The sequence below is a fragment of the Ochotona princeps genome, chromosome 29 (genome assembly GCF_030435755.1).
Source record: "Ochotona princeps isolate mOchPri1 chromosome 29, mOchPri1.hap1, whole genome shotgun sequence".
NCBI lineage: Eukaryota > Metazoa > Chordata > Mammalia > Lagomorpha > Ochotonidae > Ochotona > Ochotona princeps.
In genome coordinates this window covers 5,823,252-5,839,000 of record NC_080860.1, presented here as the reverse complement: position 1 = coordinate 5,839,000, position 15,749 = coordinate 5,823,252, and the positions used below count along the sequence as shown (strand labels likewise).

General features: G+C 48.6%; 1 protein-coding gene across 4 annotated transcripts in view; it reads right to left on the bottom strand.

Moving 5' to 3' along the window:
- Window positions 1-2,021: 2,021 nt before the first annotated feature.
- Window positions 2,022-15,749, bottom strand: part of PTPN11 (protein tyrosine phosphatase non-receptor type 11) — a 44,841-nt gene continuing 31,113 nt past the window's right edge. Inside the window, exons 8-16 of one of the 4 annotated variants that reach the window (XM_058656987.1) lie at window positions 14,566-14,645; window positions 14,281-14,439; window positions 11,537-11,668; window positions 9,910-10,064; window positions 9,249-9,316; window positions 8,681-8,832; window positions 4,486-4,598; window positions 3,146-3,211; window positions 2,022-2,271 (exon numbers count right to left, since the gene is read on the bottom strand). In XM_058656987.1, coding sequence (XP_058512970.1) covers window positions 2,163-2,271; window positions 3,146-3,211; window positions 4,486-4,598; window positions 8,681-8,832; window positions 9,249-9,316; window positions 9,910-10,064; window positions 11,537-11,668; window positions 14,281-14,439; window positions 14,566-14,645 — 1,034 coding nt within the window. In that variant the 3' untranslated portion in view covers window positions 2,022-2,162. Of the gene's footprint in view, window positions 2,272-3,110; window positions 3,212-4,485; window positions 4,599-8,680; window positions 8,833-9,248; window positions 9,317-9,909; window positions 10,065-11,536; window positions 11,669-14,280; window positions 14,440-14,565; window positions 14,646-15,749 lie in introns of all 4 variants that reach the window. The other 3 variants (XM_058656988.1, XM_058656989.1, XM_058656990.1) reach the window with 3 other exon arrangements.

The window sequence follows — 15,749 nt, the reverse complement described above, 5'->3', positions numbered from 1 at the left end:
AGACCACAGTCACTACAACCCCTAATAAGTAATACCTTCAGCCCACACCTGTATTCAGAAGCAATGTTAAAGGTCATGGGGAGGAGAGGGGGAAGGAACGCTTTGGCGGTGGCCACCACACTCCCCAACCATCTCGGGGTTTCCAGGGAGTGAAAGACCTCTGGAAGGGAGCACTTCCAAAACTGGACCTTCCTGTCAGGAGCCAAAGCAAGAAGCATCTGGGTCAGGAGGTCAGACTTCGGGCACAAGGGACCACGGCGTTTCCTCGTGGTCACCCAGGAGACTGTCACTGACAGACACTGAGGCTTCAGGCCGAAGGGGATGTCTTTGGAGAAGGCACTTAAGGTAGAACATTAGCAAATCTCACTGCTTGGTTCAAACCCAACTGAGCTCAGCCAGTGTGATGGGAGGCCTCCTTCGGGCTGAGCCCCTTCTCCCCACAGCCCGTCTACACGCGTGCACGTGTAAGGCCTGACCAAAACTACTGGCCCTGATGGCGGCTCACACTCTCCCAAAGGATGGCTCTGCTATCATGGGCTCCATCCCCTTTTACACATCGGGGCTTGGGACATCTGCTTGCCCAAGCGACACTTCAGGAAATGGGCTCAAAGCTGCCAGAACTGGCTCAGGAAGCTTCTCAAAGGCCCTCTCTTTCTCACTCTGACTTGCAACTCAGGGAAAAGCAGTGTCAGCAGCTGTGGCCTCTGCCAACCATGCTTGGGGTTTCCATGGCCACTGCTCAGGAGGGTTGGAAAGACTGGTGGCTGCCAACAGAGCCCTCCGCTGCGAGTCTGGCCATGGACCTGTGGCTGGGGGGACTCAGTCGTCAGTCAGCCTGCATGCAGAGGGAAGAAGTGGTGGCAGTTCTGGGCTGAAGTCCCATGAAGACTTGGGTGCTGCTTCTGCTGTGGAACCTTTGGGAGCTCGGAGCTGCCATGGGAGAGGTCTAGCTGCCCTGCTGACGAGGTCCCAAGGGGGACTACACGCGGAGAATGGCCCAGTCAGCCACGGTCTCAGCCCACTCAACACCCATAGGAGTAGCCACCTGCAAGATCAGCTGAACAATCGCTGGGACTGTGGGGAGGGGACAGTGCTGTATCAAGCCACTACATTTAAGGGTAGTAGTTTGTCAGCCATATAGGATAACCAAAATGCTAGTCATCCATGGATGTCTTTTCTTCCTAAACACAAGACAATCGCTCAATTGCAAAGAAAATACGGCCTACCACAACCTTCGCAGTCAGCAGCTGAATGGTCACTGGTTGTAGGTCAAGAAGAAAAAGATAGCTCTTACCCTAATTCATGCATTCCCATGATTTTCCCCAATATTAATCAAGGACAGTGCAAAGGGAGATGGTCAAATTCTAACTATCTCAGGAGATGGTCTAATTCATCCAAAAAAAAAAAGCATCTCCCAGTGGATCACAGCTACTGCTTGACAAAGTCCCCCAGAGTTCACATGCTGGAAACCGAATCCCCAGTGCAACAGTGCTGACAAGGTGGACCTTGGGCCTGGGCCGTGAGGGCTCTGCCCCCTCTAAGCAAATGAATGTGGTTGCCAAGGGGGTGGGTTTGTTCTTTTGAGAGCAGGTCTTGTTGGAAGGAGCACCTTCGGTCCTCTCTGGCCGTCTTTCGGCAGGTGACAGCTTCCGTTGTGTTCTGGTATAAACAGGCCCTCACTTGCAGGCCATCGATCTCCAACTTCCTGGTCTCGGTTCATGACAAATCACCCCGTCTGTAGGATTCCATCCAAGTGACACAAAACTGACTCACATAGTAGCGACGGTCAAGGAAACTGTCCTCCTCTCTCAAGGAAGTTGTGACCTAGTCTTCCCAAACTATTTCTGCTTACAAGCACCCTAACGTGCTCCACCAAGAGGAAAACAAAACAACATAGGGTTATAAAAAGCAAAAATGCAATTATAAAACCACCCATAACTAGAACTTGAATCCCCATATAACCTGCAAAATATAGAGCACAGCTGAACTGCTTCCTCAATTTAAAACGAAATTCTAGAAAATGTCACAACGTCTACATTGTAGAGATGGTTTCTTCTTATCTGAGGAAATGAACTGTGGAGTTAGAATACAGTGGTCTTCAAATGGTTTCAAATTTTGCTTCTCCAAAGGCAGTCAGCCACAGTTAACACAGGCCTTGCCAATTAGAATTCATTCGTCACGTCAACTTTCTTGCGACTGCTCTGGATCTTTTCAGGGAGATGATGAAAGTTGACATCTGGGGAGAAGTAAGGATGTTTAATTCCTTCATAGCTGCAAGTACAACAAAGCATTCAACTTGTGAGATGCAGAGTTTAAAAAGAGCTATACTACAAAATTAAAAGGGGGTTTCAACCTGAAAACGTGACATTGCGCATCTATAACTTGCCATTAAAACACACAGGATGCAACGGGTCTCCATCTAAAAAGGTGACTGCCAGAGAATGGAGATGAGTTCCCAGTAGCAGAGCTGGCAGGGATGTGGAGCTGACATGGCCAGGGGCCAGGAAAGCCCGGAACAGGCGTCATATCTCACAGCCACCATATACCATGTCCAATCACCTCCCAGGTCCTTGGCAGATCATCCAACAGTACAGCTTGGGCTAATCACCTCTAATACCTGCTGCTATCAGGGCACATGTTGGGCACAGCAGTGAAGATGTCACCTGGACCCCATTTCAGAGTGCCTGGGTTCAAGCCCCACCTCTGCTTCCAATCCAGCTTCCTGCTAATACACACCCTTGGGTTCCTGCCACCTACATAAGCAGACCTGGATGGAGTTCCAGAGTCCTGACATGGCCCGGGCCTAGCTGCTGTGGGCATCTGGGGGAAGAAGATCTCTATCTCTCCCTCAGCTAAAATAAAAATAAATAAGTAAATATATTTTTCAGATTACCAGCACCAACCACTGTGTCTAGAATCAATACCAGCCTTACCCCTCCCCTCTGCAGACGCAGGTCTACATTTGATTTTAATGTTTATAGGAACTCTAAGCTACATCACACTTGGAGATGGAAGCACAAGGAGAGGAAGAGGAGGGTGCTAATCGAGCTGGGACAGCCACAAGTCACGTGAGTCTCTCTCTAGTCAAGACAGCGCTGACATGTCAGTACCGAGTCCTGTGCTGAAGTCAGGTGCCTCCTCTCACCGGAAGCTTTTCTGCTGCTGCATCAGGCCCACATTCTCGTAGACTCTGGCGTTATCTTCTCGCATCCTGTGGAGGAAGGGAGGCAGGTGCTTACAGAAGCACAGCCTGTGCTGCTCAAGCTGCCACGACACAGACAAAGCACAAGCTACCACCTGTGGGGAGCAGTTAGGATCCAGTCACTGTCCCTAGCCCTGTGGAAGGGGAATGAAACATGAACACACAGCAACGAACACCCTGGGGCTCTGTGCTACCTGAGGTTTGGAGGGAAGCAGGCTGTTTTTCAGGAAGGCACAGCAAAGGAACCTGTAGGATAGGGCATTTGAGTGAGACTGGGATGGAGAGAGGGACATGCAGAGACAGCTGAAGGACTGGACCAGGCAAAAAGGAACAGTCAAACTAGGGCATCCAAGTAACACTAGGGTAGGGAAGGTTCAGAGCCCTGGCACAGAGGCCCAGAGCACCAAAGGCAGGGAGGAGCTCAGAGTCGGCAGGAAGGACAGGCTGTCAGCCCGCAGGGACTCAAGGACAAGTCACCCCACATGGGGATCCATGGGACAGAGAGGCGGAGAGGCTGTGAGCCCCCAGACCCGCCACTTCCAAGCTGGGAGTCGCTTGAGCTGCTTCTGAGAGGCCAATACGAGAAGACAGCTTCTGGCAGGCACTCAAAGTGCTGATGTTCTAGTTGTACCACGAATGACGGCAGAGTGATTGAAAATGCCAGCTCCCTCGGTCCCATTCCACCGGGACAGAGAGAAAAGCAGGCAACAGCGAGAGGCAGCCTGCAGCAGAGACTGCCTCTGCCACACAATGTCACTTTCGCATTAAATAGGAAGTCAGTGTAAATACAAGCCGCCTGTACGCCGAGAGGTTGACGTAGAACCGTCAAGTGTACAGGGCTTTTATAATCCACAGCAGATGCTTAGGGGGAAATGCAAAGTAAATGTCATACTAAGGAGTGAGTTCAGAATACACAGAATATAGAAAGATAACAAGTTAGAATTGCCATTCTCATAATCACTATAATGGACTGTTTTCTGTTTTCTTGAAAAAAAAAAATGGAATTAAAGGAAAAGTTTATTTTGGCATAAAAAAATTTTGAAACCTTGACTTTTTTTTTTCATAGTAAGCATTTTCTACGAAGCTTGCAAGCCCCCTTGCAGGGTCTCTTAGCATCCTCAGTGGAAGAAAAACTTGTGCCTCAGTAGCATCAACACAACCCACACAAGCCACCCACTTGCCTCTCGAGTGCCACAAAGATGCCTTTTTTTGTTTGTTTGTTAATGAAAAGCTGCATGTAAAACTCTGGAGCAGTACAAAGAATTTCCTTCCCGGCTACTTACTCTGCACATGGTGGCGTTGGGGTGCAAGGCGGAAGGGGACTCTGATCTCCACTTGTCTGGTCCGCTAGGGAATACTTGATATTGGTGTATTCATGCCCTTTCCTCTTGCTTTTCTGAAAGTTGGAAGAATACACGTGTGAGGGACTGTAGCCTTTAAAAAAAAAAAAGAATAAAGAAACAAAAACTTAAGAGACAGATGGAAAGAGAGAGAGATGGGCCAGAGGCTGGAGGATGCCGACTTGCTGACCGGAGGTTAGGAGGCACACCATGTGACTGAGGGGAACGTGGGAGCCACAGCACTGAAAGGCACAGAGCTGGATGTCCGCAACTTACCACACTGGACCAGAGGGAGGGAGAAGGCATACTTTCTTTGCCACATCGGCATCTAATCATCCCAGGGGTCACTGGGGACACATTCAATGATTTCCAGGGAAACTGTTGGGAGAGGAGTCTAACGGCTGGGCTGTACTCTTACAAGAAACAATAATGCACTCCACCCTCTCTTCTCACACACCTTTAATACTTCACTTTCGGCTCTAATGATCCCTGGGGGTAGGAAGGGTAAGAGGAATGGGGATGTGCAGGGGGAAGCAAAGAGAACCAGTGCGAGTGTGTCTCATTTCAGACATGGAGTGGGGCATATTTGGCAGAACTCCTGCTTGGATGACTGATTATTTCTTTCTCTAATATTCACCTAGACACAGCCAATTTGGAAAAATCTCATCTGTCAAATAAGCAGCATTCTACAATGCGGCTTCCTTAAAACTGCTCGGGAAGGCAAGCAGCTCGAAGGGCAGCCCTTTCAGACATCAGGCGGGGGCTTTCGTTCACCTCGGCTGGGTGGGAAGACAGGGGCCCAAGCAGTAGAGACAGCAGTGCTAATAATTCAGCAAGTAACCCAACTGGAAAGGCATCTGACTTCCAACCCGGAACATGACTTCTCCAGGAACCCCTGCAGAGGAGCCTGAAAGAGCTGTCCAACATGGCCTGTGATTGCATAACCTTGCCAAGGCCCACTAACAGGACGAGGCAATGTGATGCGCGCAGAAGCTGAAATGATACGTGATACGAAGGAGGAACACAACAGATGTGTGTGAAAACAGACTTCATAAACAAGGTGCAAAAACACAAGTCACACAACAATAAAACATACACAACAATAAAACAACAGAACATATGCCATCTGGGCCTATGTTCTAAACTTCTAGCACAAAGTTACACACTGTTTATAGGTACTTATATTTCATAATATAAAAAGCGACTGCCAAGACTAGTGACTGCTTTTGGATTTCAGAAATGGAATGAGGGATGGATCTAGGGGTAAGAGTCAAAGGGAAATTCATTGGTAACTTGTTACACTTGTTTCCTTAAAAGTTTGAAAGGAAGAGCAACAAAGAGAGAGACAGAGAGAGACAAGCTAGATTTTCCACCCACTGATTTACTCCCCTAATACTTGGAAACAGCCAGGGCTTGGCCAGGCCAAAGCCAGCAGCTGAGAATTCTAGCACAATCTCCCACATGAACAGCAGGATTCCAAGTATTTGAACTATCATCCACTGCCTTGTAAGCACATTAGCAGGGAGCTGGATCAGAAGAGGAACAGCCAGGATTCAAATCTGCTCTCTGACCTGGGATGGAGGTGTGCCAAGTGGAGACTCAACCTGCTGCGACACAACTCCAGCCCCCTGGCTTGTTCAATAAAGAGAAGGACCTTGAAAGAAATGTTGGAATTAGCACTACAGCACAATGGGTAGAGCTGCCCATCCCATATGGGAATTGGTTCATGTTCCAACTGCTCCACTTTCAATTCAGCTCCCTGTTAATGGCCTGGGAAATCAGCGGAAGATGGCCCAAGTGTTTGGGCGCTTAATATTCATGTGGGAGGTCTGGATGAAGCTCCTGCCTCCTGGCTTCAGCTTGGTCCAGCCCTGACCACTGCAGCCACCTGGAGAGTGAACTAGCAAATGGAATCCCTCTCTTCCTTTCTCTCCCTTTATTGTTTAACTCTGACTTTCATAATAAAGAAATAAATCTTAAGAAAAAAAATGTGGGTCCAGAACACCATAGCCTAGTAAATAAAGTCCTCACCTTGCATCTGCAAGGATCCTATATGGGCACTGATTCTAATCCCGGCAGCTCCACTTCCCTTCCAGCTCTCTGCTTATGGTCTGGGAAAGCAGCAGAAGATGGTCCCAAAGCCTTAGGACCCTGCACCCACATGGGAGACCCAGAGGAGGCTCCAAAGCTCCTGGCTCAGGATTGGCTCAGCCCCACCCACTTGGGAAGTAAACCAGCAGATGAACCATCTTTCTCTGTCTCTCCTCCTTTGTAAATCTTACTTTCCAATAAAAATACATACATCCTTTAAAAAAAAGTGACTGATCCCTGTCCCCTATAAGAAAAAATGCCAATACTAAATCATTTTGTGGATGCTGCTATGTTTTTCGATTTTTCAAAATAAATTGTAAATCATACATGAAACCTCAGTCCATCAAGGAGGTCTTTCCCCAATCTTACTCAGAACCATAACCCATGCCTAACAAAGAACAGAAGATCTTAAGAGACACAAAACCGGGCCCGGCACAATAGCGCAGTGGTTAAAGTCCACACCTTGCATGCGCCAGGATCCCATATGGGCGCCAGTTCTAATCCCAGCAGCACTGCTTCACTTCCCATCCAGCTCCCTGCTTGTGGCCTGGGAAAGCAGTCGAGGATGGCCCAAAGCCTTGGGACTCTGCACCCGTATGGGAGACCTGGAGGAAGTTCCTGGATCCTGGCTTCGAATCAGCATAGTACCGGTCGTTGCGCTCACTTGGGGAGTGAATCATCGGACGAAAGATCTTTCTCTCTGTCTCTCCTCCTCTCTATATATCTAACTTTGTATTAAACATAAACAAATATTTAATAAATAAATAAATAATAAACAAATAAAAAAGAGACACAAAACCTGGGGATGCTGCCCTCCCATTCACAAGCTATCAGGCCTCCCTGCTTTAAAGCTGCGAGAGTTGGAGCCAGACACATCTCCACTCAGACTGGAGCAGGGACCAGTGCCTCCAAGTGAAGAGCCACCAGACTGGGCTGGCACTATGGTGCTGGGGTAAGCCACTGTCTGCGAGGCCAACAGCAAATGATGACTCAAGTACAAGGCTCCCTATTCTCTCTCCAAGTGAGAGATGTGGACTAAGTTCCTGTTCAAATAATCTCATGAATTTATTAACTGACAACGGGGTAGGAGTGTGGCGAGTTAAGGAGCTTATTTCCTAGGTCAGGTGTTACTTGTGGTCCCCAACACCAGCTTCCAGACACACCCGTTGGGGGCATTTGGGGAGCAAACCAGTAGATGCAAGATCTCTGTTTCTGTGTCTCTGCCTTGCAAATAAAATGAAAAAAATAAATAAAACACAAACTGGTCACTAGTTAATTATTTGGCCTCAGATCTTCACACATATCCTGTTTCTGAAGTTACTTCTGCACAATGACACAACCAGTCTTTAGGTGGATCCAGATGCCCAACTCCGGAGAAGCTAGAAATATTCCCCTTTGGTGATGTAAAGCTTTCTGGCAGGAATAAACAAAGAAGGAGGCATTCGGGTGTTGTTTAAACATCTCCCTGTCTGCAGTGCAGCAACAGGGCTGAGGGGAGTCTTTAAGGGGGAGCGTAGGCACGGCTCCCTAAAAGCGCAGCCCTCTCCTCCCGCTCGTTTCAGCATACTCCTCATTAACACGGCTTTGTGTCTGTTATGAATAGCTTCAAATGGAGAGGTGCCAACTCCACATTCTTCTTCATTATGCATAGCTTATTAAAACTGAAATTTCACTGTTTCCAACTCAACCAAGTCAGTGGTTCAAATTGCTGTACGCTATTAAGAGTGAGGCACTCATTTTCAAAGATGGAATCAGGATAAACAGGGCCGGGATCAAAGCTGAACAGAATGGAGGCTCCAAGGCTGAGAGTTGGGCTGGCTCTGGGAACCTGGGAAAACTGTCCACAGGGAAGCTGCTCCATCAATCAGGCCCCTCCCTGAGGGCTAGACTGAAAACCCCGAGAGCAAGGCAAGAAATGCTTGCAGTGGGAACTTGTTTCCCACTCCCCAACAAAGACAGGTGCCTATCAGAGTCCTGAAGAAAAACACAGCCCAGACGTGCAGAGAGGAAACGAAACCCCACATGCCACCCTCTCCTGGCTCAGCACCTGCTCCTCCTCGATCCTGCGCTGTAGTGTTTCAATATAGTGCTGGACAGCCATGTAGATAAAGCGGTACTGGGCTTCCGTCTGGACCATCCCTGACCTCTGGGACCGCACCATCTGAATGGTCTTGGGTACGTCGATGTCACAGTCAACACCTGCAAGGCAAACGCCACAGAGCGTCAGGAGGCATTGCAGTCGGCAGCATGTCGTCCTACGCACAGCTCCTGGCAGACTCTGAGAGGGGGCAGCTTCAGTCTTGAAGGTGTGAGCTGAGCCTCTTCCAAAGTCTACTGGACTTTGCACCGACCCCAGGGATCCAGGACGAAGGGGTGGGCAACACAGCACACACTGGGGTTGCCTAGCCCCTCCTCTCCAGTGGTACCATCCCACCCTGTAAGCAAGGATTCAGTGGCTGGGCAGGGACCACCACTGCCCTCACCACAAAAAGCCACAGCAGTAGGGTCCTAGACTCCTGACTTCATCTTAGGCCCAAAGCTCAGATAGCCTGGCTTCTATTCTGCCAAAAATCTGCAGGCGAATGTGTGAGCTGGTTTCCCTCCAGGAGACCTACCTTTCTCTCTGATGATGTCAATGAGGATATCAATCACAATGAACGTCCCGGTGCGGCCAATTCCAGCACTGTGGGTGCAAGGACACAGGACTCATTCATCGGCATTTAAAAACTATATTCTTTACAAAAGAAAAAAATTCTGGTGTGGGGCTCAGCCTCCATCACAGGCCTTGTAGGAAGCAACTAGACTTTGGAAGTAAGCAAGCAGGGGAACATGGGCGGGGAAAACTATGAGGGGATGTCAAAAAGCCAGTGGGAAGTAGAATTTAGTGCAAAAACAGATCTTCAACTGTGCACAATTTTTTAATAACATGAATTTTTTTTTTTAAATTGTGTAAAGGCCCTACACCTCTTATCTCCTTGACAGACACGAATAGTCCCAAACAAGATGAATTCTGAGTTGGCAGATTACGACAGAAAACCAAGCCTAGACATAGGAGTCCATGAGAACAGGGCTGTGACTGCCCCTCCCACCCCCAACACCTGGCAGTCCTGTAGGGTCTGCAGGAAACCTTCTCGGAGCAAGTGTCCCTTCAAGAAGCTTGTGCATGCCTGGGGCAGACACTGAGGGCCCCCACAGGTACACTGCTGGGGCTGGGGGTTTTAGTGACAAGCCCTAGGAGATGACTGTAGCCAGGACAGAATAGGGGCTGTCTGTCACCTGCAGTGAACCACAACCGGGCCTGCGTCCATGATGCTCTCCTGCTTGTGGTGGACCTCCTCCAGGAAGTCCAGCACGCCTCCAGGATCACTTGGCACACCGTGGTCAGGCCAGGTCCGAAAGTGGTACTGCCAGACCGTTCTCTCCGTATTCCCCTGGAGTAGAGCCAAGAAAAACCAGAACCGAATTAAATAAATCAAGGGGTTGAGGAATTGCCCAGTTCTCAGCTTTCCTACATCCCACAGAAGCCAATGGTGCTAGTGGGCCCAAGGTCCCAGCTCGCCACTTAGGGGTCCACTTTCTGAGTCTCACATCTGGCTGGGTCACCACCAAGGGAACTAAAAGTTCTGGTGTGACAAAGCCTCCTGTATCACCTCTCTGCATTGTTCCCAGCAGGGGGCGGCCCCACTCCTCCTCATCCAGGTGACAACTCCAGAGCTGCAGGCCTGGCCAAAGTCAGGTCTCTGCTCTCTGCAGGAGAGGACAACTGTGGCTGTTTGCAGCCTCTGTGGACCCGGCCCTCTGTACCACATCTGCCCATGTTACAATGTCACTGAATTTCACTCTCCCCCTAGTGCCAAGTAGCCAAGCAGACTGACATTGCCAATCAGATGATGAGGTTTGGGCTGACATCCAGACATTTACACTCACTAGCCCTCAGCCATCTCTGGGTCTCCATTTCTTCATGTGCAAAAGAGGAGTGATCTCTAACTTGCTCTCTCCCACCACCACAGCGAGGACTATCCGAGCTCGGAGACACCCTTTGAGAGCCAGCACACAATTGGGAACCACTGAGAGGGACAGCGAAGGCCCCAAGCCTTCCCAAGATGTGCAGGGCTCAGTGTGGCTCAGGTTCCTGTCCCAGCACGAGCCATGGCCACACTCTCTCCTCCTGTGTATCAGGGGACAACTCAAGCCAAGTGGAAACAAGGGACGAGGCTGTGAGGGAGGCTTTGCTTTGGTTCTACTGACAATCTGCCTCCCTACTCATCAGCATGGGTTTCTTTTCGGTTTTAGTGACAAACCCATGCCTAGTGCGACTCATTGGCCAGAGTACACACAGAAATGCCAGTGGGCACAGGAGTCCAGGTGCCCTGCCTGAGCACTGCCTGCTCCTCCTGACTCCTGCTTGGGATAGTATGGGAAATTTCCTCAGAAGTGCTGCCCCATGATGCAGTGGAAGCTCTGCACTGCCAGGCAGGGTGAGGACAGAGACCTCACAGGCCATTTTCCAGGGTACAGGGCGTGGATGCGCAACTCTGAATGATTTGGGGCCACCTTGTAACATCAGCTCACATGTCACCATCTGAGGGGATGCCTTCCCTATTGACCCCATGCCAAGGGTCCAGTCACTGGGGAGTACCCCACCCTGTGGCCTTGGCACACTCAACACAGAGTTCAACTGAATGCGAATGGCCCATCTCCCCAGGTGCTGGGAAGGCACCACTGTCCCCATGTAGCTCAACATGTGCCAGCAGTGCCTGGACTGTGTCTGCCACCCAGATGGTATCCAATCAATGAGTGAAGGAGGGCACAAGTGCACACAAACATGAGTAGCTACAAGACCCTGGCTCATGGCACACCTCACACAGTCATCCAATCTCTGAAAATACGACAATATACTTACTTGTCCGACCTTTGAAAGTTTAAGTTCTCGTAAGGTATAGTCATGAGCAGCGCTTTCCTTGACGTTCCTAACACGCATGACTCCGTATTCTTTTAGAGCATACTCATCAGGCCAGTATTTGACACATTTACTCTGGAAGGGATTGGCGAAAAGACAATTCACTTCTGTGAGCTTGGAATAAAAGCCTAACCTGGCAGCAAACAGTCAAGTCTGGCTTAATGACCACTCGCAGGGAAAATGGCATGTCTAGTACCTGCTGGGTTTTCAAAGAGCAGGAAGGAGTGCAGATGTGTGACTCGACAGTTAATTCACTACTTGGGACAGTATGTACCACGTATCAGAGAGCGGGGTTCGAGGACTTGGGAGCCCGCCACCCATGTAAGGGAGTCACACTGAGTTCCTGGCTCCTGGCTTTGGCCTGATCCAACCTCAGCTGAGGCAGGAATCTGTGAGGTTAACTAGAGTATGGAACAACTCTCTCCACCTGACTCTCTGCCTTTGAAACAAAATGGAAACCAACAAATTAAAAGGAAGGTAGAGTTCAAATAAGAAAAGTAGATGCCTGGAGAAGCAGGCGGAAGCGGAAAGGGAAAGGTGCTCTTTTGGAGCTGGCCGAAGCCACGGGTCAAAGGTCAACGCTGTTCATCTCCAAGGGAACGAGGACATGTGGACAAAGAGGGACCCACCAGTTGGGTGCCATCTAGCACCATTGATTTTTGAGTTCTAGAGATCTGCCAGTCACTCTAAGGGGAAGGGAAGAGAAGCAAAAATGTGGAGGTGGCGGGGCTGCCCACCGAGCCAGACTGTCTGGTTCGTTTCCGCACTGTGTAGGAGGACTCGGCGCCTTCTCTAACCCAAGTGTGAACAACTCTGTCACGAAAAGGCAGCCTCTGGAGCTTTTTCTATATCCAGACCCATCTGATACCCACCACGTGCGTCACTTTCCCTGAACTGAGGGCCTGGGGATGCCACGTCTGCGGTCGCCGAGGGCGTCAGGAGCAGGCACACTGAGAAGCGTGACAGTCAGGAAATCACCCTGTTGCCAACAGGGAAGCTATTTTGCTCAATGAGAGATGACTTTCTATCTATTTGGTGATGTGTTCTAGGCAGAAAATGCTTTTATGTTTTGTTTTTTTCTAGCAATGGCCAACTGTACTATGCACTTCCCAAATCCTCTGAGACAAAAATATCAGCAAGAGAAATTTATCTTGCCTATACGGAAGATGGAAATTCATTTAACCCAGGGTTGAGACACTCATATTTCCCATCAGAAATAGGGGGTTCAGCTCCTGGCTCCAGCTCCTGACTGCACCCTCTTCAATGCACAACCTGAGAGGTAGCTGTGATACTTTAGATGACTGGATTCCTGCCACCCACCTGGGGGATGTGCGAACTGGGTCCCCAGCCCCACAGCTTCAGCCCTGACCCAGTCCCAGCTGCTACAGTTATATGAAGGAGGAGCAGCATGGAGGAGCTTGCTCATTCTCTCGCTCATTCTCTCAAACAAATTAGCTAATTAAAATGGTTTTAATTCAAAAAAGAAAGAGGGCCTGGGGTCCTGTGCAGTGGCCTAGCGGCTAAAGTCCTTGCCTTACTTACATGCACCGGGATCCTACATGGGCACCAGTTCTAATCCCAGCAGCCCCACTTCCCATCCAGCTCCCTGCTTGTGGCCTGGGAAAGCAGTGGAGGACAGCCCAAAGCCTTGGGACCCTGCACCCACATGGGAGGCCTGGAAAAAGCTCTTGGCTTCAGATCAGCTCAGTTTCAGCCATTGCGACCATTTGGGGAGTGAAGCAGATGGAAGATCTTTCTTTCTCTCCTCTCTGAAAATCTGCCTTTCCAATAAAAACAAATAAATCTTTAAAAAAAAAAGGGGGGGTGGAAGGAAATGATATATATGACAGCATTAGAGGGCAAGGACATTAAAATGGGCATTATAAAGAGATCACACCTTCACAGGACACAGGGAATGCTGCACACATTAAGAGCAGACAAGAAAGACACTTAAAAGACCCACATAAGACTTCCTGAGATTAAAAAAAAAAAAAATTGAATGTTTGCTATGAAAAATATACTGGATACACTAAGAACAGATTGTATATTGTGGAAGAAAAGACAGACTTACAGACAAAGCAAAAGAAACCATCCAAAACTAAACACAGAGCAGAAAAGAACTGATTCACAGGGCTGGCACTGTGCTGCACTGGGCTGAGCCACTGCTCACGCCACAGGCATCATCGGGCATTTCAGATCGGAGTGCCGGTTCAAGCCCTGGCTGCTCCATTCAGCTCCCTGCTGATGTACTGTAAAAGAAGCAAAAGATGACCCAAGCAGTCAGGCCCCTGCCAACGATGCAAGAGTCGTCTTTCCAATAAATTTAAATATATATACATATATATATTTTAAATGAGTAAAATAAAGCAAGGTGTCCACGGGTGTTGGACAGGTCCCACAGTAACTATAGGCTTGGGCCAGAGCAAGGAAAATACCCGAAGATATAAGGCTGGACATTACCCATATTTGAAACAACTACCAGACCCACAGCTTCATGAGCCTCAAGTAAATAAAACAACAAAAATTACACCATGGTACATAAATCCTAATCAAATCTGTTCTGGTCTGGTTTTTTTTCTGGAAAGTAACACAGAGCGTGTATAATTTGTTTATCCATTTCCTAATACAGCCAACCTGAACTGTTAGATACTTAAAAACATCTCCTGAGAGGAGATGCCAGGACATACCTTCCCTCGCTCCACCTCTTTTGTTGTCATGACGATCACACGCGAGTTCTCTTGGAACACCATTCGCCAGAAGTCATTCACTGTGTTCTGCAGGCAGCCTTGGGTGGCAATGTAACTCTTCTTGGGCTTTGAATTGTTGCACTTGGTTTCAAATTCAGGCTAAAATTTTAGGAAGAAAGTCCTTCGAACACTAGAATATTGCTTTTAGGACACAAAGAAGGACACAGAACACAGGAAAAGGCTAGCAACGTGCAATCAGAAAACACCGGGCACAGCCACGCTTACCATGATGATGTTTGCGTTGATGTAATCCGAGGCTGGCTCACTGGGGTCCCCGTCATGGAGCACGACCCTGGTGTGATCAACTGCAAGGCAAGGAGACGACAGTCACCTCCAGATGCACAGTGTTCCGGGACACATCTGTTCAAATGAGCCACCCCTCAACAAGTCTAAGTTTTGTTCACTTAATGATAAAGCCACACACACACCAGTCATGTAAATGCTGCACGGGGCCTGGTCATGCTTTCTCCAGAATTTCCTGTGTTTAGTAACATACTACAGGCATGTGGTGCAACGATCACAAGGGACACTGAAGACAGGTACGTGAGGATCTGCTATACTATCTTTGCAATTCCAAAACACATATTTTTTAAAAAGATAAATGTACAGAGAAATGCCATGCTATCTGAGATTTGCTTCAAAATAACTTGGGGTGGTAGATCAGAGTATAGACACAAACACACACAGGCTGGGTTCACAATATCTGCCCAACTGGCTCTGACCACTTTAATCATGCACCCCAATCAAAAACTTTCAAACACTGAAACACATATGTATGCAACATAGACACAAATAAGCCTTATGTTTTCATTGGATAAACATACTGTAAATGTATCAATCTAGACATCAGACTTTTCTTTTTTTCTTCTAAATAAAACCTATAAGTAAACAGAAGTTCTAAACGTTGCTTTGCTTCCCTCCAGTGCATTGCCTTGCATGGCCCACCTGCCTGAAAGCCAGTCGCACTTCAGGTTCTCCATTTTGACCACAACCTTGATCAAAAGGTCTATGAGGCCTATGATAAATACACCTGCTTCAGGCATGCAGCACAGATTAACAGAGGCCCAGATGCAAAGAGTTTGGTGTAGACTTAGCCCTTGGGAGAGAACAGCTATGATGTTTTGAGTCATTCTGGAGTATTCATTAAGGACCTGCCCTCTCACAGTTTAATTTGACCTCTGCCTCACACCATTTTGGTGTTACAGGAGGCACAGCTTTCTGAATGCTCTCGAAGCCCTTACCATGGTCTAGACATGGTTTAAGTCTGTCCCTCAACAATCCATATGCTGAACTTAATCCCCACTGTGAGTGAGGTAGGAGGACATGGAAATGTGACCTGGCCATAGTGTTTAGAGCTGGGGCCTCTGGGAGGGAACAGGATTGGATGAGGCCATCAGGGCAAAACCTCC